This window comes from Siphateles boraxobius, unplaced genomic scaffold, assembly GCF_051911475.1.
Source record: "Siphateles boraxobius isolate OS27281-9 unplaced genomic scaffold, OSU_SipBor_1 137, whole genome shotgun sequence".
NCBI lineage: Eukaryota > Metazoa > Chordata > Actinopteri > Cypriniformes > Leuciscidae > Siphateles > Siphateles boraxobius.
In genome coordinates, this window is record NW_027508741.1 from 990001 (window position 1) to 1013085 (window position 23085).

Genomic DNA, 23085 nt, shown 5'->3' on the forward strand with positions numbered 1-23085 from the left:
GTGCAGTACTTTTACTCTGGTTAGTAGGCTAAATGGTATGTACATTGTAATGGACTGTTATTTCTTTGATTTTTAAGATAATTTAGGCTACAGGTAGATCTTTTCAATTTAAATATATATTAACTAGATTAATGATGGGAAATAATTTTCCCCAGTTGGTTCATACTGAACACAAACACACACACACACACACAATAATATATATATATATATATATATATATATATATATATATATATATATATATATATATATATATATATAGCATTATGCAGTGTTGTTGTTTTTTAAGAATTTCAATTGTAATTTAAAATTAATTTAGCAAAATTAAATGACATATACAGTATGTATAATTCATGATTTCATTTTTACTGCTAAATAAATAAACTCAGCGATAAAAATAAAATGTAAATTAATTTTTAATTAAAAATGTAATTATTTTTTAAAAACACCATATAATGCAAAAAAATAATATATATATATATATATATATATATATATATATGATTTGTAATATGACCTATTATTTATATTATATATTATGGTATATATAAAATAAAATGTATGATTTCATTTTATAAATGTATAAAAAAGTAGATGTATTACAATTTGCTGTGTTTTTTAATGAATTATAAAATAATTAATACATTTAAATTTAAATGAATGTAAAAAAAATTTTACACAAAATCAGAATTTGAATAAGAATTTTATTGATCATGGAAGCAGTGATTCATAAAATTATGATAAAATAGCCTAATGGTAAAGCATTATAACCAAGCACACTTTTTAAAGAGGCAATTCATGAAATATGTATCTGTATTTTAGGTCCATCTCATTATCTTTTTATTAAAAAAAAAAGTCTCAAAACTTTGTCGACATTGTCTATTTCAGAAAGTCATCTTTAAAGCACGAAACAAGTCCAACAAGAACTCCGTCAAAGACGCACCAAAGAACAAGAAGAAGAAAGAGAAAGAGACAAGTGATCAAAAGAGCAGCGACGGAGCCGAGAAGAGCGCAGAAGACACGAATACAAGCGTGAACGAGCGACGGGGGGAAAACATGAATAATGAGGCTGAAGTGCAGAGAGAACAGAGAGAGGAAGGGAATGAGACAGAGGCGACAGGAAGTGATGTCACGGCTGGCAGGGAGAAACAGGAAGCAGGAAGTAGCGAAAGAGATGGAAACGCTGAGGAGAAGGTAAACGAGAGTAGTCTGAAAACTCAAGCTGAAATGGGGTCGTATAAAGACACGGGACGACAGGAAGAGGAAGTGGACAAACAGGAAGACGGCTCAGCCAATCAGGATTGAGGATGCGCTCAACCCACCTGGCCAATGGAAGTGGGCCTTTATGAATGTTAAAATACTTAATGTTAAAATACCTTGCAAAAACAAATCTCTCGATATTTTGTCTTGTCCAATATCTAAACATCCGTAAAACAAGATCCATTCACAAGGCATTATAATGTTGCTGCCTTAAATTTTCTAAGTACAATCAACTTGGATATTTAAGTCATTTCAACTTAAATTACATTAAACTGACTTTTTAAAAAAAGAGTTGAATCTTGTATAAGTTATTAAAATAAATTGAAAATGAGTTAAAGCAATGTAAAAACTTTTGATATGTAAAAAAATAAGATATGTTATCATAACTTATTGATCATATAATAGGGCTGGGCAACGATTAATCGCGATTAATCGCATACAAAATAAAAGTTTGTGTTTACATAATATATGTGTGTGCTGTGTATCATTATTTTGTATATATATATATATATATAAATAAACACACATGCATGTATATATTTCAGAAATATTTGCATGTGTATATATTTATACATAATATTATATATAAATATTTCATATATAAATAACACATTTTTCGTAAATGTATACATGCATGTCTGTCTATTTATAAATGCACAAGATACATTGTATTGTACACATATATTATGCAAATACAAACTTTTATTTTGGATTAATCGCGACTAATCATTGCCCAGCACTTGCCAATGCAGTAGGAAAAAATAACCGTCATAATATCTTGTTTTAATAATGTTTAGATACCCAAGACAGAGACAAAACAACTTGTTGACGTGGTGAAGCTTACAGTTTCAGACGGACTGTCACGCTATCACCTCGTGACCAACACTGAGCGTTTAACTGGAACGATAGCATCTTTACATGAGCCGAAAGGACTCCGGGATCCTGGAAGAGGGAGGACAGATGGGAAGAGATTGTTATCAGTAAATGCACTGGATGGGAAAACCACATTAATATTTAGTCGATGAGCCCAGAGGGACTCGAGGATACAGTTGCGAGAAGCAATCTATCGTGATGTATATGGTGCATTTGTTTGTGTATGTTTTTGTTTACATTTATATGAATATTTCATGTCACCGTCCAAAACAAAAAGCTCAGATTCTCTGCTAAATTTTAAGAGAAACATACTGGGAATATTGCTATTAAGTTTGTTGGGGCTTTTTTTGTAAGTTTGTTCATTAACTTTCTGGTTTAAAGGAATAGTTCACGCAGAAATTAAAAATCTGTCATCATTTATTCACACTCATGTTGTTCCAAACCTGCATGACTTTATTCCATGGAAATAATTCCATGTCATAATTATGGGAAATTGACACACTAAGTTATAGTTTTGAGATAAAATGTTGAAATTATCACATACACGAACACAAGATTTACAATATTTTAATTGTATAGTAAAATTCCATCAACTTGAATTGAATAAGACTTACATTTTCATATTATGAATTAATATTAATTAATTAGGAACTAGTAAAACTTAAGTTTAATAAAACATTTTGTGTAAATCCTAATGGAATAAGGGAATGGACCATTTCGTTTATATGACTTGTATTCATAAAAAAAGAAAAAATGATTAAATTTAGGAATACGAATCACATAAACTAAATGGTCAATTATTTTATTCCATTAAGATTTATACAAAATGTTTTATTAAGCTTTAGGTTTATTTAGTCATTTTAAATTCTTAATTCATAATATGAATAATATGTAAGGATGGTTCAATTCATTTTTTTTTTTTTTGAGTGTACTTAGTCATAATTATGAGGGGGAAAAATCTGACATAAAACAAGATTTTGCTCCACAAAAGCTTCAGCACATAAATATATTATTTTACCCTGTATTTGTGAGTACTTGTTATCGTTATTAGAATATTGCATTGTTTTCTTAGCCAAAAAATAAATTAATAAATCATCCATTGAATGTCTGTGCAACACATGGTTATTAAATGATGACAGAATCATCATGATTTAGGGTGAATTATTCCTTTTAAAAGAGGCAGATGGTGTAACAAGCTTGAGTTTCGGTCCAGTTGGGCTTCACTTCTACATTGAGACAAGCTGCTATAGCAAATGTTTTCAGTATTTCTCTAAAAGCAATGAAGCATCACAAGTGATTTTGATTTTTCAAGCAGCTTTTCCTTGTGTTAAAAACAGCAGAAGGTGTGTTTATAGGCACATTAACTCACTGACACTTGCTAATGTTCACCTCAAGATGTTCATTCTGACCCCTGATCCAGATCCAGATCCAGATCCAGTCCGTGTTTTAAAACTGACACAGAATTTTTTTTTTTTTTTTAATTCATCAACATGAAATCAAAATGAACCATAGGCCTGCTTAAAATAGCAAGAGGGAGATGTGGCACATGTGTGCATTGACCAAAATGAAAAAAGAAATGGTTAAAACACAGATTTCACAGGACAGAATTCATAAAGATACTGACAGTTTCTATTATGAAAATTGCACGGAGGGAGAAATCCAAGAGTGAAACTTCACAGTGTTTCAGACCGCTGTCAGTTTTCAATTTGCATATAAAAATAAGTGGATATACGTGGCTAATCCACAACAGAAGGTTGTGATGGGATAGAGGGGTTATTTCATGACAATGATGTTATTAGCCTGATCATCTGGGATGTTTCGGATTTAAAGTGAGCAACGGGAAAAGCAGGACGACGGCGGGTTCACGCGGTTCTTCGGCTTTTATTAATGAGGTGAACGACTCGCAGAAATCACATCCCATAATCCAACTCAATCACAAGAATATGGTTTCAGATAGAAAGTATTATCCTGTCTGACTCGCGGTTTTGGTTTTTCATTATTAAAAACGAACAAAAAGGCGTTTTGTGTTAAAGAAGAAATATTCATTGCTGTATCTATTATCTCACACAGAAAAAATCGTTAAAAAATCGTTCACGCAAAATCGTTCGCTCTCGTGTGAAATTCTTGATCGCGTGGATTACTACGGAAATTACAACTCTATGGAAGCTTGTTTCTGTTCCACAGGATAACACATTTTAAAAGATTATTGTGACTTTATATCTCGTAGTTGCGTGCTATGAAGTCAGAATTGCAAGATGTAAAGTCGCAATTGCGAGAAAAAAAGTCAGAATTGCTAGTTTATTTTTCACAATCCTGAATTTACAACATGCAATTACGACTTTATATCACACTATGTAAACTTGTGAGAGAAAAAAGTCAGAATTGTGAGATAAAAAGGTTTCTTTTTTTCATTCTGTGGCGGAAACAAGTTTCCATACAATTCACCCATAGCCGGACTAAAAATTTCATTACATTAGTTAAAATATAAAACGAAGTGGCATTTACTTGAAAACAAAAAGAGTGCAAGCACACATTAAAAGAAAAAAAACATTGCACAAAAAGTTCTAAACCACTTTCTGGTTATTAAATGTTAGCCTCTACATCAAATAATGTGCATTACATAACGTGAAACGCTATTGTGCCGTAGGTTTATATGCGATGGAAACAAGAGCATTTGTGGGCGGGGCTTGATTTTGTCTGTGGGGAATTGATTGGATGGTTGTGGTTTGCTATTGGCTGATGTCGTGTGAGTGATAGGTTGCCCCGCCCATGTCATCAGAGAAGAGAGACGAGGGGAAGTTATTCTGATTCAAGAGTAAACATGAATTTAACACAATTATGATGTGCACAGAGCAAAAAATTCAAGGCTAATAATTAATATTCCATTTAGTAATAAGAAAAGTGACTTGGTCATTTTGATTTCATGTTAACACTGTACTTCACCTGAGCTGTGTGTGTATTTTCCATGAAAGTCAGCATTGTTGTATTTATAATCTGGTTTGGCAGTGTCAGGGTTTTTCCAGTGTGTGTGGTTCTGCATTAGCTCTTATAGCCAGCGGGGTCACGTTTAAAATCATAATGGCTTTTCCGCTCAGTCCTCCTGCTGGGAGACACATCTCAAACTCGACGTTTCTCATCATCATATACGCTTTAAAGACGTTCACTTCGTTTCCTTGCATGTCTTGTTTTCAGAGCGGCTTCTGACACACTGTCATTATAATTGTGCTTTTGTCACAGCGCTGTTGTTTGACTGCTGGAGGGGGAAAGGCCTTGTTTATTGTTTTAATACATAAGACATATTCAGCAGAGACAAAGACATTTTCAACACATGCACTCTTAGAAGAAAAGGTTCTATATACATCACTCTAAAAAAAAAATCTGGGTTGTTTCAACCCATGTTTGGGTCAAATACGGACAATCCCAACCGTTGGGTTTCAAAATGTAATTAAAAAATGCAAACCAATTGTTGGGTTTGTCCATATTTGACCCAAATATGGGTTGAAACAACCCAGCAACCCAGCATTTTTTAGTGTGTAGAAGCTTTAAAGTGTTCCGTCAGGCATAGAGGCTTTTAGGGGTTCAAACATTAAATCACTTTATTTTTAATTTCGTAAACATACTTTATCACAAGAATAAAAATGTAATGCGTTATGCAATAATTTAAGACATTTCTCGTTATATTGAGTCTAATATAGAGGCTTTTTTTAAGAGTGTGTTGAATGAATTTTACACATATTTTTCAAGCATTATTTTTCTGCATATCACAAGGCCCATGTGGAATCTACATACGTTTTGAGGTGGTAAAATCCACAGAAATTAGATTAAAACATGATCAAATGTGTAAAAGCGGAGCTGAGAGTTCTATAAAAAAAACATACATTTTTTTAAATGAATAAAGGAAGAGTTTGTGAATGCCAGGCGTTTCTATTCCTGTGGACATCTGTGTGTGCAGATCCTGCGAGCGCCTGCTTATCTCTGACAGACTGTAATTATGTTACAGTATGTTACAGTATGTGCCAGTATGCATACTTCTTCTGCTAGTATGCATACTGTCAGCATCTGTTCTGATAAGCTTAGATTGTGCCCTCCATTATCTAGATTTAGTTCCTTGACTGAGTTCGTAATAGAAATGCATACTGTATCTGCCACACACTGTTTAGTATACACTTTACATCAATAGTCCACTTCAGACATTCTAGTAACTATAAGTAACTTTGCAACTACAAGTCAACTTGTGAAATCTCGTTTCCGCCACAAAATAAAACATTTTAAAAGATAATTGCGACTTTTTATCTCACAATTACAAGCATACATCTAGAAATTCAGAATTTATTTATCAGAATTGCGTGATATAAAGTCGGAATTGTGAGATATAAAGTCAGAATTGCGAGATATAAAGTCAGAATTGCGTTATATGAAGTCAGAATTGAATGATAAAGTCAGAATTGCGAGATATAAAGTCAGAATTGAATGATAAAGTCAGAATTGCGAGATATAAAGTCAGAATTGCGTGATATAAAGTCAGAATTGCGTGATATAAAGTCAGAATTGCGTGATATAAAGTCAGAATTGCGTGATATAAAGTCAGAATTGTGTGATATAAAGTCAGAATTGCGTGATAAAGTCAGAATTGCGTGATATAAAGGCAGAATTGCGTGATATAAAGTCAAAATTGCGAGATATAAAGTCAGAATTGCGTTATATAAAGTCAGAATTGCGGATATAAAGTCAGAATTGCGTGATATAAAGTCAGAATTGCGTGATATAAAGTCAGAATTGCGTGATAAAGTCAGAATCGCGAGATATAAAGTCAGAATTGCGTGATATAAAGTCAGAATTGCGTGATATAAAGTCAGAATTGCGTGATATAAAGTCAGAATTGAATGATAAAGTCAGAATTGCGTGATATAAAGTCAGAATTGCGTGATATAAAGTCAGAATTGCGTGATAAAGTCAGAATTGCGTGATATAAAGTCAGAATTGCGTGATAAAGTCAGAATTGCGTGATATAAAGTCAGAATTGCGTGATATAAAGTCAGAATTGCGTGATAAAGTCTGAATTGCGTGATATAAAGTCAGAATTGCGTGATATAAAGTCAGAATTGCGTGATAAAGTCAGAATTGCGTGATATAAAGTCAGAATTGCGAGATATAAAGTCAGAATTGCGTTATATAAAGTCAGAATTGAATGGTAAAGTCAGAATTGCGAGATATAAAGTCAGAATTGCGTGATATAAAGTCAGAATTGCGTGATATAAAGTCAGAATTGCGAGATATAAAGTCAGAATTGCGTTATATAAAGTCAGAATTGAATGGTAAAGTCAGAATTGCGAGATATAAAGTCAGAATTGCGTGATATAAAGTCAGAATTGCGTGATAAAGTCAGAATTGCGTGATATAAAGTCAGAATTGCGTGATATAAAGTCAGAATTGCGTGATAAAGTCTGAATTGCGTGATATAAAGTCAGAATTGCGTGATATAAAGTCAGAATTGCGTGATATAAAGTCAGAATTGCGAGATATAAAGTCAGAATTGCGTTATATAAAGTCAGAATTGAATGATAAAGTCAGAATTGTGAGATATAAAGTCAGAATTGCGTGATAAAGTCAGAATTGCGTGATATAAAGTCAGAATTGCGTGATATAAAGTCAGAATTGCGTTATATAAAGTCAGTTTTTTTATTCTGTGGCAGAAACAAGCTTCCATATCAACTAGCTCTCATTAGAGTATTAGTAGACTGTTGATTAGAGTTCGGTTTAGTAGAATAAGTCGACATGTGGTTGTAAAGTTACTGATAGTGAGTAGAATATCTGTTGAGGAGGATCAAAATAAAGAGTTAGCAGAAGTTAAATCGAGAAATACTCTAATGACTGATAGTTGACACGTTTGGTAGAATGTCTAAAGTGGACTATCGAAATAAAGTGTTACTACCATCTTAAATTTGCATAAAATAAAGCTCAGCACAGGTAAAAATCTGTTACACAAGGCCGTGAGTGGAGTACCGCTTTTAAAAAAGCAAAAATAACAAATTTAAGACATCTAGTTATAGATATACATTGTGTACACGACCGTTCAAAAGATTCAGATCATAAAGGTTGTTTTTATTTTAGACATACTTTTATTGTACATTAAAACTAAAAGCTGTCTTTTGAACTTTCTATTCATCAAAGAATCCTGAAAAATGGATGACGCAAGATAATAATAATTGATAATAATAATCATAAATGTTTCTTGAGCATCAAATCATCATATTATAGTGATTTCTGAAGGATCATGTGACACTGAAGACTGGAGTAATGATGCTGAAAATTCAGCTTTGATCGCAGGAATAAATTACACTTTACTAAATATTCACATAGAAAACAGCTGATTTAAATTCTAATAATATTTCACAATTTTTACTGTATTTTGATCAAATAAATGCAGCATAAGAGACTTAAAAAAAAAAAAACGTTTGAAAAATCTTGCTGACCTCAAACTTTTGACCGATAGTGTAAATATGTGTATATGTACATGCAGACAAATTAGTGCATATTGCAAAAATATATCAAACACAGCTTTTGTTTCACCCTCAAACCCTGTTAAACAAACACACACAGCCGCAATACATATCGGAAAGACTTTGAATGTTCAAATAATTCATTTAGACACTTTATGTGGTTTAACCAGCTGGCAGTGATGGATGTTAGTGTGTAATAGTAACATTTACGGCCCAGTTTTTTCTCTTAAATGCACACAATAGCAGGGCATGACATCAGCGAGATTATAAATCCGGTCTGGGGTCAAAGGTCGCATTAAAACACGCTATTAGAGGAAAACAAGGATGTGGAAGAAATTATGAGACCGGATCAGTGAGGTGATGCGTAGCAATATTTACCGTGTCACATACTGTAAGAAACGTGTGTGTTCATCAGTTATATAACAGGTTTTAGTGTAGCTCCGTCCATTTCCTTTGGTTTTCTAGCTTTTCAGAAGATAAAGAGTTGAAAATGCTGCATTTCTGCGCTCAAACACGCGGCTGGTGAGACGTGTAAAGCGTGCTTGTGTTTCTCGAAGGGTTTCACCATTTCTGCCTCTATATTTGCAGGGCGCTTCTATGATTGTCAGCCGCTCTTGTGCCATTGTGAACATCGATCAATGTTTTTCATCGTTTGTATGGACAAGCAACATGATAATGTCATCATCTGTACAATTTGTATAATATAATAAATATGATTTATATTTGATTTGTTTTGGAGTTTTTATTTATTGCTTGGTAAACATTTCGATTGTCCACTTTAAGCATACTAACAACTTTGCAACTACATGTGAACTTACTCTACTAATCTAACAATCGACTAATACTCTAATGACTGATAGTTGACATGCAAAGTTACTTATAGTTACTAGAATGTCTAAAGTGGACCATCGAGATAAAGTACGTGTAAGCACAAATTTATTTGCATTAAGTAAACAAAACCTTGTGTTCAGGATCATTAAAAATTATTTTTTAGCATCTTTCATGACAATTTAGCGCATTTAATAGAGATGAATCAGAGAATCATCTTTAAGAAAAATGTTAATAAAAAAAAACTAAAAATGTCAAAACACAATAAGGGAATGGAAATGTGCTTAATTGTTTTCGAAATTTTGTTGCAATGCAATGCAAAAAAATCTTAATAATGTCCTAAAATAGGCTTTGTTTTCTTCATGCAAAATGTAATAGGTTGAAATGATGAAGAGCAAGTTCTTGATGTCAGACAGGAGTAAATCCATACAAGTCAGAATGAAACTAGAAACATTTCAAAGTCAGGCTGCGTCACAATTCATATACACTTAGTATGCACTTAAAGTATGTACTATAGGAAAGTAAAATTGCAAGAAATGCAACAACAATGATGCATACTTCTGTTCACAACATAAAGTAAAAATGCCTACGGTTTCACGTGCTGTTTTTAAAAAACGGGTATGCATTATATTTCATTCTGAACCACATACTGTAATACGAAACGCATGGATATGGATGCTAGTATCTGGCACGCATTGCCAGAATCATAAACAGCTCTGTCAGACAAACCAGAATCATCAGTAAATCTGTTGAAACTCAGACACACACAGACAATCTTCACACACACACACTCACACACACACACACACACACACGGACGGACCCTCACATGAAATCAATATATCAGAACACACTAATGACGCTTCAGTGGTGTAGAAGAGAGACGAGGATGATGAATAATGTACAGATGTCCTGAACATCAGAGAGCATCATTATCTGCGCAGTCTTAAAACAGGACACATTTAGTTTTGAGGGGAAAAAACAAAAGCAATTTTGAAGTAAAATCAAGCAAAAAACAAGCATGTATAAAACTGTCTGAAGGAACACAGCGCCATCTAGTGGCTCGTGTGTGTCTGTGAACAACACCGTATGGGAATATCCCTTATGATTCAAGGGCTTTTCACAGCACCTTTTATTTATACTATTTTATCCAGTTTGCAGCTTTCGTATTCCCGCTTTTAACATTTATATTACACTGGTTTTAGTTTTCCCTTTTTTATGGATCATTACTCGATTAAAACATAGAGAGCATATTATATGCATGCATTTTGAAATTAAATAAAATGAAGGTAATTGATAGGCATTAAAAAAAATCTGAATTATTTGTTAATCACCTGCACAGGATATCTGCAGGGTTTTTAAACATAATTTTTAAGGGCTTTTAAGACATTTTACGGTAACATACTAAACCATAACATGACAGTGATTTAAACAGTTAAAATAATACAAGTTTTGACAAAAGTGAATTTTATAAAAATAAATGTATTCATTTCAACCTTTAAACCATTTTTTAAGAACAATTACGAGTCAAAATTATAAATGATTATGTATATATTCTAGATATCTTATTAAAAATTTTAATAGCAACATCTCTAAGTTCATATTTAAGTCAAGCACTTTTAGGGACCTATGTTTGTTTTATACGGTAAGGTGAAACTAACGTCTTAACACGTAGTTGTGTGTTAACACTGCTTAAAACGTTAATTTTACACATTTTGGCCCGAATGGCCTTCCATAATCTGATAGCATCGTCACATATAGTAGCGCCACTTTTTGTAGTATGTGTGTAATACAAATATCCACAAGCTGGAGTGTCTTTCCCACTCGAATCTCCTGTTAAACTGTAGTTGTTGCGCTCAAAGGAAGCAGGAATCCCTGTGAACGTGAACACGGATTATCCGTCCTCTTTAATTAATGTAATTAAGCTTTTCTCTCCCCACATGCCTGCTTATCTGCTGCTGTCAGAGCCAAACCATACATCAATTAATTACCTCGTTCAGAACTGAAGGATGAATATACATCAGCAGAACTGAGATGCACACGTCATCTCTCGGCACACACTTCAAGATATGAGAAGGGTTATGGAAATTACTACGGTAGTGCGCCGTTCCCTCCATTATGCATTTATAAAGATGAAAATCAGAATATCCAGCAAAAATAAGCTGATTAATATGAAATAATTTGATTACATTTATTTAGGTTTGAATTAGGGCTGTGAAAAGATTAATCGTGATTAGTCGCATCCAAAATAAAAGTTTGTGTTTACATAATATGTGTGTGCACTGTGTATAATTATTTTGTATATATATATATATAAATACACACACATGCATGTATACATTTAAGAAATATTTGCATGTATATACTGTGTATATGTAGTTTATATATATATATATATATATATATATATATTTTATATATAAATAACACATTTTTCTTAAATGTATACATGCATGTGTGTGTATTTATATACACAAAATAATTATACACAGTGCACACACATATATTATGTAAACACAAACTTTTATTTTGGATGCGATTAATCACGATTAATCTTTTCACAGCCCTAATTTAAATCGATGTTGTGCTGACGTAATGTCTTGCATGAAAAACTGGGAATATTTGAAGTAATATTTTACATTATTTTATCTAAATGATTCAAGAATACATTTTAACTGATCAATTTATTCTCAATAAATCGTCATTTTTCTAGGTAGTCCTTACATATACAGTACGACCTTAAAAAGCTATCCAAACATGTACAATACCGGTTTATAAATATGATACAAGACTCAAATATTCAATAAATAGTTACATTTATTCATGTTAAAAATCAGAAATTGTCAGTCTGAGGATTATGTTTGATGATATGAAAGGTGTTATGGAAATTACTAGTGAGACGTTCCCTCGATTAGGCATTTATAAAGATTAGGGAGAATTTGAGATTTTATTACATTTAAAATAGATGACATAATGTCTTGCATGAAAAGCTGGCAATCTCTTAAGTAATATTTCAGATTTTATTCTCTCTTATCTAAATGTTTAAAGAAAATGTTTTAACTGATCAATTTATAGGTTATTCTCAATAAATCACCCTTTTGCAAGGAAGTCCTTACATATACAGTCAGACCTGAAAAGCTATTCAAACACATACAAATACAAACAACATATAAATATGATAAAAAAGACTCAAATATTGAATAAATAGTGGCATTTGTTCATATTAAAGCTGATTGTCAGTCTGAGGATTGTGTTTGTGGCAGACGTTGTGAATGGTCATACAGCCGGCATCTTGCTCATTACGATTAGAACGATTCCCACCACAAATCCCAGAAATCCCACAAGAATCCCGATGACAAGCACTGCTGTCTCGACCTCCGGAGAGTCTTCCGGCTCCTCCACCTCTGTGCAACACATCAGCATATTCATATTTATATATATACACACTATATCTATATACATAAATATTTCTCAAAAAATGTATGGTAGAAATAAAAACAATGCATATCCGAAATGTTTATTCAACAACATCATGCATTATAGTATTCTTTTGCTAGTGTGAAACTGGGCATCTATAAAATCTGTTTTTTTTTTATATTGAATTAATATACAAAATAAATAAATAGTAAAAATTTGCATTAAATATAAAAGGCAGCAAGTCAAAAAAATTTGTCTACATTTGGGTCATAATTTTCTGTTAGTTAAAAAATAAACAACAACAATAAATGTTAGTTAATGCATTAACTAACAATAAGCATAACATTTGTTACAGTATTTATTTAATCTTTGATAACATTTGTTAATAAAAAATACAGCTGTTTATTGTTAGTTCATATCAGCTCAGGTATATTAAATATTATTGACAGATTAAATTAATTTTAATAACGTATTAGTAAATGTTGAAATTAACATTAAGATGACATTTTTTTTATTGTTAGTTCATGTTAACAAATGAAACCTAATTGTAAAATGTTGCCATAATAATAATAATATGTAAAAATAATAAAAAAATATGTTTTGCCGTGTTTTTTAGTTCTTGTTGATGAGATTTTTGACAGAATCGTTCAAAACGAAGATTCATCCAGTAATGAAACAAGTGAAGTCTTTATGAGTGAGTCATTGAATCATTCATTCAAGAGAATCGTTCAAAAACGCTGATTCATCCAGTAATGAAACAAGTGAAGTCTTTATGAGTGAGTCATTGAATCATTCATTCAAGAGAATCGTTCAAAAACGCTGATTCATCCAGTAATGAAACAAGTGAAGTCTTTATGAGTGAGTCATTGAATCATTCATTCAAGAGAATCGTTCAAAAACGCTGATTCATCCAGTAATGAAACAAGTGAAGTCTTTATGAGTGAGTCATTGAATCATTCATTCAAGAGAATCGTTCAAAAACGCTGATTCATCCAGTAATGAAACAAGTGAAGTCTTTATGAGTGAGTCATTGAATCATTCATTCAAGAGAATCGTTCAAAAACGCTGATTCATCCAGTAATGAAACAAGTGAAGTCTTTATGAGTGAGTCATTGAATCATTCATTCAAGAGAATCGTTCAAAAACGCTGATTCATCCAGTAATGAAACAAGTGAAGTCTTTATGAGTGAGTAATTGAATCATTCATTCAAGAGAATCATTCAAAAACGCAGATTCATCCAGTAATAAAACAAATAGGCTGCGTTCCAAACCGCATACTCAATGAGTAGGTACTTAATTTCAATGAGTACTTACTTAACGAGCGCTAAAAGAGTAGGTACTTTATAGCCAAATCTCGTTGAGTATGAATGCGATCCGGACATCATCCGCCATGTTGACATTATCATGTGACCTACGACACGTTATCACAAACGCAACAACTTAAAAGATGAACGACACGTTTAATTCATCTATCTGTAAATATCTTGATATTGATGAAACTTGCTCATTTTGTGGTATTGTTGAAGAAACAGCTGCCAATTTATTTTGTGAATACATTTAGGGTTGATTTAAGTTGTTATATTTTAAACCCTTCTAATGTGACCCACAGTTCCTTATAACGATCTTTTAAGAAACCCCAAAATCGTTATCTCTTGAATATGTTGTTAATTTCTTTATTTTATACCCAAAAAGTTTCTCCTTCAAGTTTTCCTCTTTTCTTGATGAATTTACCTCTCGTTTCATCCCTCAGACAATAACAACAAAACTATTTTTTAATGTATTATGAAGAACTATTTATATTTAAAGATATTTAGCCTTGTTATTGTTCTTTTTTCCTGTGTATAAATATCATATTATGATGTACAAAAACCAATGATCTTTATGTTTTCTGCTTTGTCATTATGATTGTTCATTGTTAGATACAACTAGTATCTTTCCATGATCTTTATGTAATAAGTTTATAAGTTTAAATTATATGAGCGACAGGTGCACTTACACTTCATAACATCAGTAACTCGACAGCATAACCTAGAACAGTTTTCCTCTGCGTTTACTGTCTGCAGTGCACAAGGAGACGGGCCGCTGCTCGAAGATCTCCTTTGGAGAAACTGTTGACTTTATACTCGAAAAATGCAAGTATCGCTCATAAAAAATTTATATTACCTCAGAATGAATTGCATTGTTAGCCCACCCCAAAGCTTAAACAAAATAATATTAAATGCTGACCAATACTTAATTATATTACTTTATTTTATATACTAAAAATGATATAATTTAATAAAACAAGCAAAATGTGAACATCTCAATTGTCAGTCAAGCAATGAATTAATGCATACATTAAATAATTATATTTTATATACTGACAACAATAAGAAACATGAATAAGTGAGTAAAAGAACAAATAAAAGTAACCATCACACAATAAATAAATGCATGCACATGAAACAAATCTTTATTCAAACTACAAGCATGTATTTGGGCGCTGAAGCCCACATCCTACTGCCATCTCAACTCAGCGGTTCCCATTCTGCGGCTTTATTCTGATGAATTCACCAGAGGTGACCGTGCCTTCGTGCCGGAGCTTGTTTCTGCGCTGCGCTTCACAATCTGAGGCGATAAGGGCAGATGGAGAGATCTTATGACAGTCTCATCCATGGCACCGTTTCCAGGATTCAGCTCTGGGCTCCTCATCCTCAGTGCTCACACCAGTCTGAATAAAAACATGTTTAGTTACTTTATAGATTTGTTTATTTACCTTATTTACAGCACATTAGTCTAATGTCAACAGTGTTGACAACAGTGAATTCACGTTATCCTATCCTATGATAATGCCACACATACATCACTCAGATGTCTTTTTCATGTTGTGATGTGCTCATCTGCAATATGTCAATACTTACAATATTTTCCTTTCAGATGTAAATAGACATTTTAAATAAGCGTGTTTAAGATGTATATGGTTATGTAAATCCACTTTAGAGACGTTACGTGTGCTTAGAGCTCCCCTGTTAGCTAGCTATACAAAACATGTTTTACAGCAAAATCACAACTATACTATACTGTCTAACTACTTTACACCTTCAACAGCTAAAATGTCTACTCTATTGTAGTTTAACACATAAGGAACCGTGTTTACTCACATTTGAAAACCCCCGGCGTCGCTGATCTCCGTGATGTTTGATAATGACGTATGCTCTCGCGTGGCCTCCTGGGATAGAAGAGTATCCATCGGTTGAGCACTCAAAAATCGGGCCGGAAGCAGTAAGCCATCCGGGAACTTCTCCCCTACTCTTTTATGAATACTGATGTTTCGAACGTACTGCTTCCTTTACGTACTGTTTTCGCCTACTATATAGTAGGAAAGTAGGCACATTCGAACGCACTTAAGTCCAAATCTCGCGATAATTGGTACGTCACCCAGGTAATTCTCGCCTACTCTTTTGGATTAATACATACTTTATCGCTCGCCTACTCTGATCTCTTTATCGCTCTTTACTCTTTATCGCTCGCTCGCCCCTTTATAGGTACAATCAAATCCCCTTTATAGTCTTATATCATATGAGAAAAGGCCGCCTTATAAATCAGGTGCACATTGTCAGTCCATTGTAAACGAGTGTTATTACACACACAGCATTGTGTGTGTGTGTGTGTGGTCAATCGTCAGCGAAAGTGATACCAAATAGTAGGGAAGTATGCGGTTTGGAACGCAGCAGTAGTCTTTATGAGTGAGTCGTTGAATCATTCATTCAAGAGAATCGTTCAAAAACGCTGATTCATCCAGTAATGAAACAAGTTAAGTCTTTATGAGTGAGTCATTGAATCATTCATTTAAGAGAATCGTTCAAAAACGCTGATTCATCCAGTAATGAAACAAGTTAAGTCTTTATGAGTGAGTCATTGAATCATTTATTCAAGAGAATCGTTCAAAAACGCTGATTCATCCAGTAATGAAACAAGTTAAGTCTTTATGAGTGAGTCATTGAATCATTTATTCAAGAGAATCGTTCAAAAACGCTGATTCATCCAGTAATGAAACAAGTGAAGTCTTTATGAGTGAGTAATTGAATCATTCATTCAAGAGAATCATTCAAAAACGCAGATTCATCCAGTAATAAAACAAGTAGTCTTTATGAGTGAGTCGTTGAATCATTCATTCAAGAGAATAATTCAAAAACACAGATTCATCCAGTAATGAAAAAAGGTAAATCTTTATGAATGAGTCATTGAATCATTCATTCAAGAGAATCATTCAAAAACACAGATTCATCCAGTAAAACAACAAGTGAAGTCTTTATGAGTGAGTAATTGAATCATTCATTCAAGAGAATCATTCAAAAACGCAGATTCATCCAGTAATAAAACAAGTAGTCTTTATGAGTGAGTCGTTGAATCATTCATTCAAGAGAATAATTCAAAAACACAGATTCATCCAGTAATGAAAAAAGGTAAATCTTTATGAATGAGTCATTGAATCATTCATTCAAGAGAATCATTCAAAAACACAGATTCATCCAGTAAAACAACAAGTAGTCTTTATGAGTGAGTCGTTGAATTATTAATTCAAGAGAATCATTCAAAAACGCAGATTCATGCAGTAATGAAACAAGTTAAGTCTTTATGAGTGAGACATTGAATTATTAATTCAAGAGAATCATTCAAAAACGCAGATTCATCCAGTAATTAAACAAGTTAAATCTTTATGAATGAGTCATTGAATCATTCATTCAAGAGAATCGTTCAAAAACGCAGATTCATCCAGTAAAACAACAAGTAGTCTTTATGAGTGAGTCGTTGAATCATTCAAAAACGCTGATTCATCCAGTAATGAAACAAGTTAAGTCTTTATGAGTGAGTCATTGAATCATTCAAAAACGCTGATTCATCCAGTAATGAAACAAGTTAAGTCTTTATGAGTGAGTCATTGAATCATTCAAAAACGCTGATTCATCCAGTAATGAAACAAGTTAAGTCTTTATGAGTGAGTCATTGAATCATTCATTCAAGAGAATAATTAAAAAACGCAGATTCATCCAGTAATGAAACAAGTGAAGTGTTTATGAGTGAGTCATTGAATCATCATTCAAGAAGAAGAAGAAGAATAAGAGTATCAGCTCACCCCAGAACCGGGTGAGTTCCTCCTGCAGTCCTCGGTGTCGGACACTGCAGCTGTAAACGTCTCCACGCTCCGGACTGAAGCTCAGGTAGGAGAACACACGGAAGCTGAAGTCCCGGTCGGAATAATACTGCGTCTCGCTGACGTCCCAGTCACTCACCGGCTCTCCGTTCCTCCTCCACGAGATGTTCACGGGCGGCGGGTGGAAGTTCGACACCGAACAGATGAGGGTGTTTTCAACCCCGAGCTTCACGTCACTCTCGGTGTACAGCAGTGTGTCCGGAGGAACTGTGAGATCAGATAACATACAGTATTACTATCCGTGTGTGAGCATCACCGGCTCAGATAATGCTGTTCTGATGCCTGACAGGGAATTATAGTTAATTTAATGGCGGATGAAACTTGATGTGAAAGGGTAAATCTTTTATACACCAAAATACACTGTCTGGCCAATAAAAAAAGTCATGTTTGGATTTAAATAGGCAAATGATTAAAGTCCCTGAGGTGAAAGTCCAGCTTTTAATGCTGTTTATACACTGTAAAAAAATGTTGTTGGTTTAACTTAAAAAAGTACGTTTTCGGGTTGCCCTGAAATTTTGAGTTCATTGAAATAAAAAAAAAACGAGTTAATAGAATGAAGGAGATTGGTTTAATAAATAGAAACTAAAAATATGATGTTATCTGAACCACATTCATTATCTAAGTTGATTTGACAAAAGAAAAAAGTTACGATAACAAATCATGAAAATAATTTTTTACAGTGTATGTCTATGTGGTGTTTTTAATATGCTTGACTACAGAGGGACTTTAAGAGTCAATGATTGGATGATTATTGGTGTGGTTATTATCTTTGCAGCTCTTGATTAAACGATTTATTTCCATCGACAGGTGCATTAATTTTTGGTCAATATCTTGTAATGCCAATGCAAGAGTCCAGCACTCTGTAAAGTTTCTTCAAGCACAACCCAAACACTTTTAATGAATTTAAGGTCTGGATTCATGTGTGAAGATGATTCTTCGTTCTTTCACAATCTGAGCCTGATGAATCTTGACATTGTCATCCTGGAATATGGGGCAGTTTATATAAGAATTATAATTAAGAAAATTGAGACAAATTAAAATGTTTTTCAAAGTGACGATTTTAATGACAACTGATCTCCCCTGATTCTCATTACCATAATGCATCTGGACGTTTTACTTTTGAGCTTGCAATTCTCATGATAGATTTTTAAAATACTATTGTATGTATAAAAAAAGTATGCAATTAAAATATGTCTTTATATTGTAGTAATAAAATATACACTACCATTAAAAAGTTTGGGGTTAGTACGTTTTAAATATATATATATTTTTAATCAGCATTTACATTTATAATTCTACAAATGATTCTATTTCAAATAAATGCTGTTCTTTTCAACTTTCTGTTCATCAAAGAATCCTGATTTTTTTTTATCATGGTTTCCACAAAAATATGACAGTTTGCAACATAGATAATAATCATAAATGTTTCTTGCGCATATTATAGTGATTTCTGAAGGATCATGTGACACTGAAGACTGGAGTAATGATGCTGAAAATTCAGCTTTGATCACAGGAATAAATTACACTTTACTATATATTCACATAGAAAACAGCTGGTTTACATTATAATAATATTTCACAATTTTTACTGTATTGTTTATTAAATAAATGCAGCCTTGGTGAGCAGAAAAGACCAAAAGCGTAATTCTAACCCCAAGCAGTAGCGTAAATAATACTTTAAATATATAAATTTAATTTAAATATAAATATAATTTAAATATATATTTGCTTTATAGTAATGAGAATTTAAGATGGAAAAATATGCTTGTCATACAAAAATAGTCAGATCTCATTTTATTTAAGAGATTACTTTATTTAGATTTTGTGGTGAAAATGTCTTTTTGACAGGCTTGATTAAGAAATTTAAAAGTTCAGTATTTTTTCCAGATTTTGCATTAAATTATTACATTTTTTAAATTAATACATTTTTAGCTAACTGTGATTTTGTATATATGTAAATTTCCGAAATAATAACTTAGTCAGCTCTGACAACAAATCACTCTAAAATTGTAATGTGGCACTTTCTGTAAAGCTGCTTTTATTTATATAACACATTTAATAGCAGCACTGTTGCCCAAAGTGCTTCACAGTTAACTATAAACAATAAAACATACATGTATAAAAACATTTATCAAGCTCAGCAGAAGAAGGCATGACTCTTAGACATACACCCTCACACAACTGTATAATGAGATTAGTGCAGAGAGAAATAAAACTAGATATAAAAATAAGTTATAACTACGATACAATACCCTTAACTAAAAGCTAAGTTAAAAAGATAATTTTTTTAACAGAATCTTAAACATTTCTGTTGTTTGAGCTAGCCGGATATGAAGGGGAAAACTGTTCCACAACTGAAAAAGCTCGGTCACCCTTTGACTTCTTTGAAATAAACGTGAATTGAATGGTTTTCTGCTCATACACGCAGTGTTTACCTATTGATTGCATAGGGTTGTTTTCTCCAGCTTCACAGCGAGGGATGTTGTAGAAGCAGGTCCCGATGGAGTAGTGTGCTTGAGACGGTAAACTGCGGTTGAGTCTCCAGTCCGACGCGAACTCCGGTAAACGCCGACTCGCGCTGAAGTGTGTGGGATCCACGTGCCAGAGCTCCTGTCCATCAAACTCCAGCTCGAACCCGGCATCCATCAGCTCTATGTGGCAGTAGGTCAGCTGGCGCATTAAATGCTTGCTGCCTGAGGGAGGAAAACCTCTCCGGTTACTATCGTATGGTGCGTTCATGTCATCTGGTAAAGATCGCATTTAGCTACGAGTTAAACGCACATTTAAACGCCACCACAATGTCGTAAATACGAGTCGGAAGCTCGGGATTTCTTTAAGCCCTGATCTTTACGAGTTGTGGGCGTGTCCGTGAGAAACACGGCGGAATAACAATACCGAAACGGAATTTAGCAGCGATATTGTCAGGCTTTTCTATTTATTAAGCTAATTGCCTGCACATAATATGATGGCATTATAATATAATGATGTAATATGTAACGATAAAGCTTCATAAATTAAGTAAAAACATAAAAAGCAAAGCACACCTGATTTAAGAACCTTGCAGTATTTGTGTGTAATTAAAAGCTTGTGTAAATAGAAAACTGTTGTAACATTAAACACTACCGTTCAAAAGTTTGGGGTCAGTAAGAATTTTTGTTTTATTTTTGGGGGAAATAAATTAATACTTTTATTCATCAAGGATTAATTAAATTGATCAAAAATCACAGTAAAGACATTTATGATGTTAGAAAAGATTCTATTTCAAATAAATGCTTTATTTTTTACTTTCGATTCATCAAAGAATCCTAAGAAAAAAATTGTACACAACTGTTTTCAACATTGATAATAATAATGAATGTTTTTTTAGCATCAAATCATCATATTAGAGTGATTTCTGAAGGATCATGTGACACTGAAGACTGGAGTAATGATGCTGAAAATTCAGCTTTGATCACATGCAGGAATAAATTACACTAGCCTATATTAAAATATAAAAGTTATTTTAAATGGTCATAATATTTAACAATATTACTGTTTTTTGTTGTTGTATTTTTAATCAAGTAAATGCAGGCTTGGTGAGCAGAAGAGACTTTTAAAAACATTAAAAATCTTACCGATCCCAAACTTTTGAACAGTGTATAAACACGGGATAATAAACAACAGGAACAAAATGTTCAGCACAGCAGTTATCAAGAAAATAAAATCATTACCTTGAGCTCTTGAGAAACTCCAAAAGACTGCAAACGTGTAAAAGAGAAAGAACATCCGCAGCATTTCGAGGTCACGAGCCGAATGCCTCAGACTGGGATTTACTGGTAATATTTACTTCCTCCATTCTTCACAATACAGGTTCCTCGTGCCTGATAGAAACTAGAGCGCTGAATTCCACAACCAGGTTTCAGTTCTTTTGTGCTGCATGAAACCATTGTTTTTATTCTGTGACAGCTATTGTGCATCAAGCATATGATATTAGAAACGGTTCCAGATCATCTATGATTGGCTAAATGCTCTGGACTGATAGAGAACTGGTTAATAAAATTGAATTATGGCACATTCACATCAAGGACGATAACGAAATAGCTCGAAAAATCCCTCTAAATATAAAGGAATATAATCATAAATATGATAGCGACATTAAAAAAAGATATAATTGGAATCACTTCAGAATTATTTTTTTTCCAGGTGATGAACGATAAAAACTTTGACAGCCAATCAGAATCCACTACACAAGCGCAGCGCGTGCAAGAATAAATGGAGCGATATCGTCCGCTGGTGTGCATGCTAATATAGTTATGTTATAGTTATCGGTTCGTTCACACACATTAATATTTTAACATCCAATAAAATCCATCCTACTTTGCACGTTACAAATTATATAGAAAGCATAAAAAAACAGAATCAACATTTTAAAATCCCATAACAGTAACATCCTATTTTGCATGTTATTTGCTTATTACAAATTCTAAATTTAAACCATAAAAATGAGAATTAACATTTTAACATCCAATTAAAATCCATCCTATTTTGCATGTTATTTGCAAATTACAAACTATATTTTAAAGCATAAAAAATAGAATCAACATTTTAAAATCGCATAACAGTATCATCCTTTTTTGAATGTTATTTGCATATTACATATTATATTTTAAAGGTTATTTTAAAGTTGACATTTCTTTTTGCGTGTGCGTTCGAACAAGCTTTTACAGTTTTTTCTCATCATGCACTGATTGACATTAATTTATACATGTAATGAACAAACACACTTTTTGACCATGTAATGAACAAAAACACTTTTTGACCAATGGATTCTGAACTGTTGTCAATGATAAACTGGGTTTTTGATATTAAATTCCCATTGATTTACAGAGAAATAAAAAGTTCCAAAAAAAGTTCCCTGATTTTTCAGTTTTTCATGACTTCAAAACTTCTTCATGCCCTTGTGTTAAACCGAAAACACTCATGCTGGGTTTTTGCAGTGACTAGGTTTACTTATACACAGCATTTAAACAC

The 23085-nt window shown here is 32.9% G+C and overlaps 2 protein-coding genes and 1 long non-coding RNA gene across 5 annotated transcripts in view; 2 read left to right on the top strand and 1 right to left on the bottom strand.

Moving 5' to 3' along the window:
* The window catches only part of rftn1b (raftlin, lipid raft linker 1b), a 118168-nt gene extending 116438 nt beyond the window's left edge, over positions 1-1730 (top strand). For both annotated transcript variants that reach the window (XM_077229956.1, XM_077229955.1), the window contains exon 10: positions 892-1730. In XM_077229956.1, the coding sequence (XP_077086071.1) occupies positions 892-1308 (417 nt within the window). In that variant the 3' untranslated portion in view covers positions 1309-1730. The remainder of the gene's footprint in view (positions 1-891) is intronic.
* Positions 1731-2007: 277 nt separating this feature from the next.
* Positions 2008-9363, top strand: LOC143738056 (uncharacterized). The gene is made up of 2 exons (XR_013203825.1): positions 2008-7610; positions 7668-9363. It is a non-coding gene; the product is annotated as an uncharacterized LOC143738056 (long non-coding RNA).
* Positions 9364-12263: 2900 nt separating this feature from the next.
* Positions 12264-21924, bottom strand: LOC143738073 (RLA class II histocompatibility antigen, DP alpha-1 chain-like). Of its 2 annotated transcripts, XM_077229965.1 has the most exons (4): positions 21786-21924; positions 20511-20768; positions 17998-18282; positions 12264-12868 (listed from the first exon to the last, which is right to left on the bottom strand). In XM_077229965.1, exons 1-4 carry the CDS (start codon positions 21847-21849, stop codon positions 12741-12743), a joined length of 735 nt encoding a protein of 244 aa, XP_077086080.1. In that variant the 5' UTR covers positions 21850-21924; the 3' UTR covers positions 12264-12740. The 2 variants fall into 2 exon arrangements, with proteins under 2 accessions (XP_077086080.1, XP_077086079.1); XM_077229964.1 differs by lacking the exon at positions 21786-21924 and having other exon boundaries at positions 20511-20873.
* Between the last annotated feature and the right edge of the window lie 1161 nt (positions 21925-23085).

Coding starts and splice junctions, on each gene's coding strand:
- LOC143738073 (XM_077229964.1), bottom strand. CDS start 20,835: ATGCGATCTTTACCAGATGACATGAACGCACCATACGATAGTAACCGG. Junction 18,283..20,510: donor CAACCCTATGCAATCAATAG/GTAAACACTGCG, acceptor CTGATCTCACAG/TTCCTCCGGACACACTGCTG. Junction 12,869..17,997: donor GGAACTCACCCGGTTCTGGG/GTGAGCTGATAC, acceptor TGTGTTGCACAG/AGGTGGAGGAGCCGGAAGAC.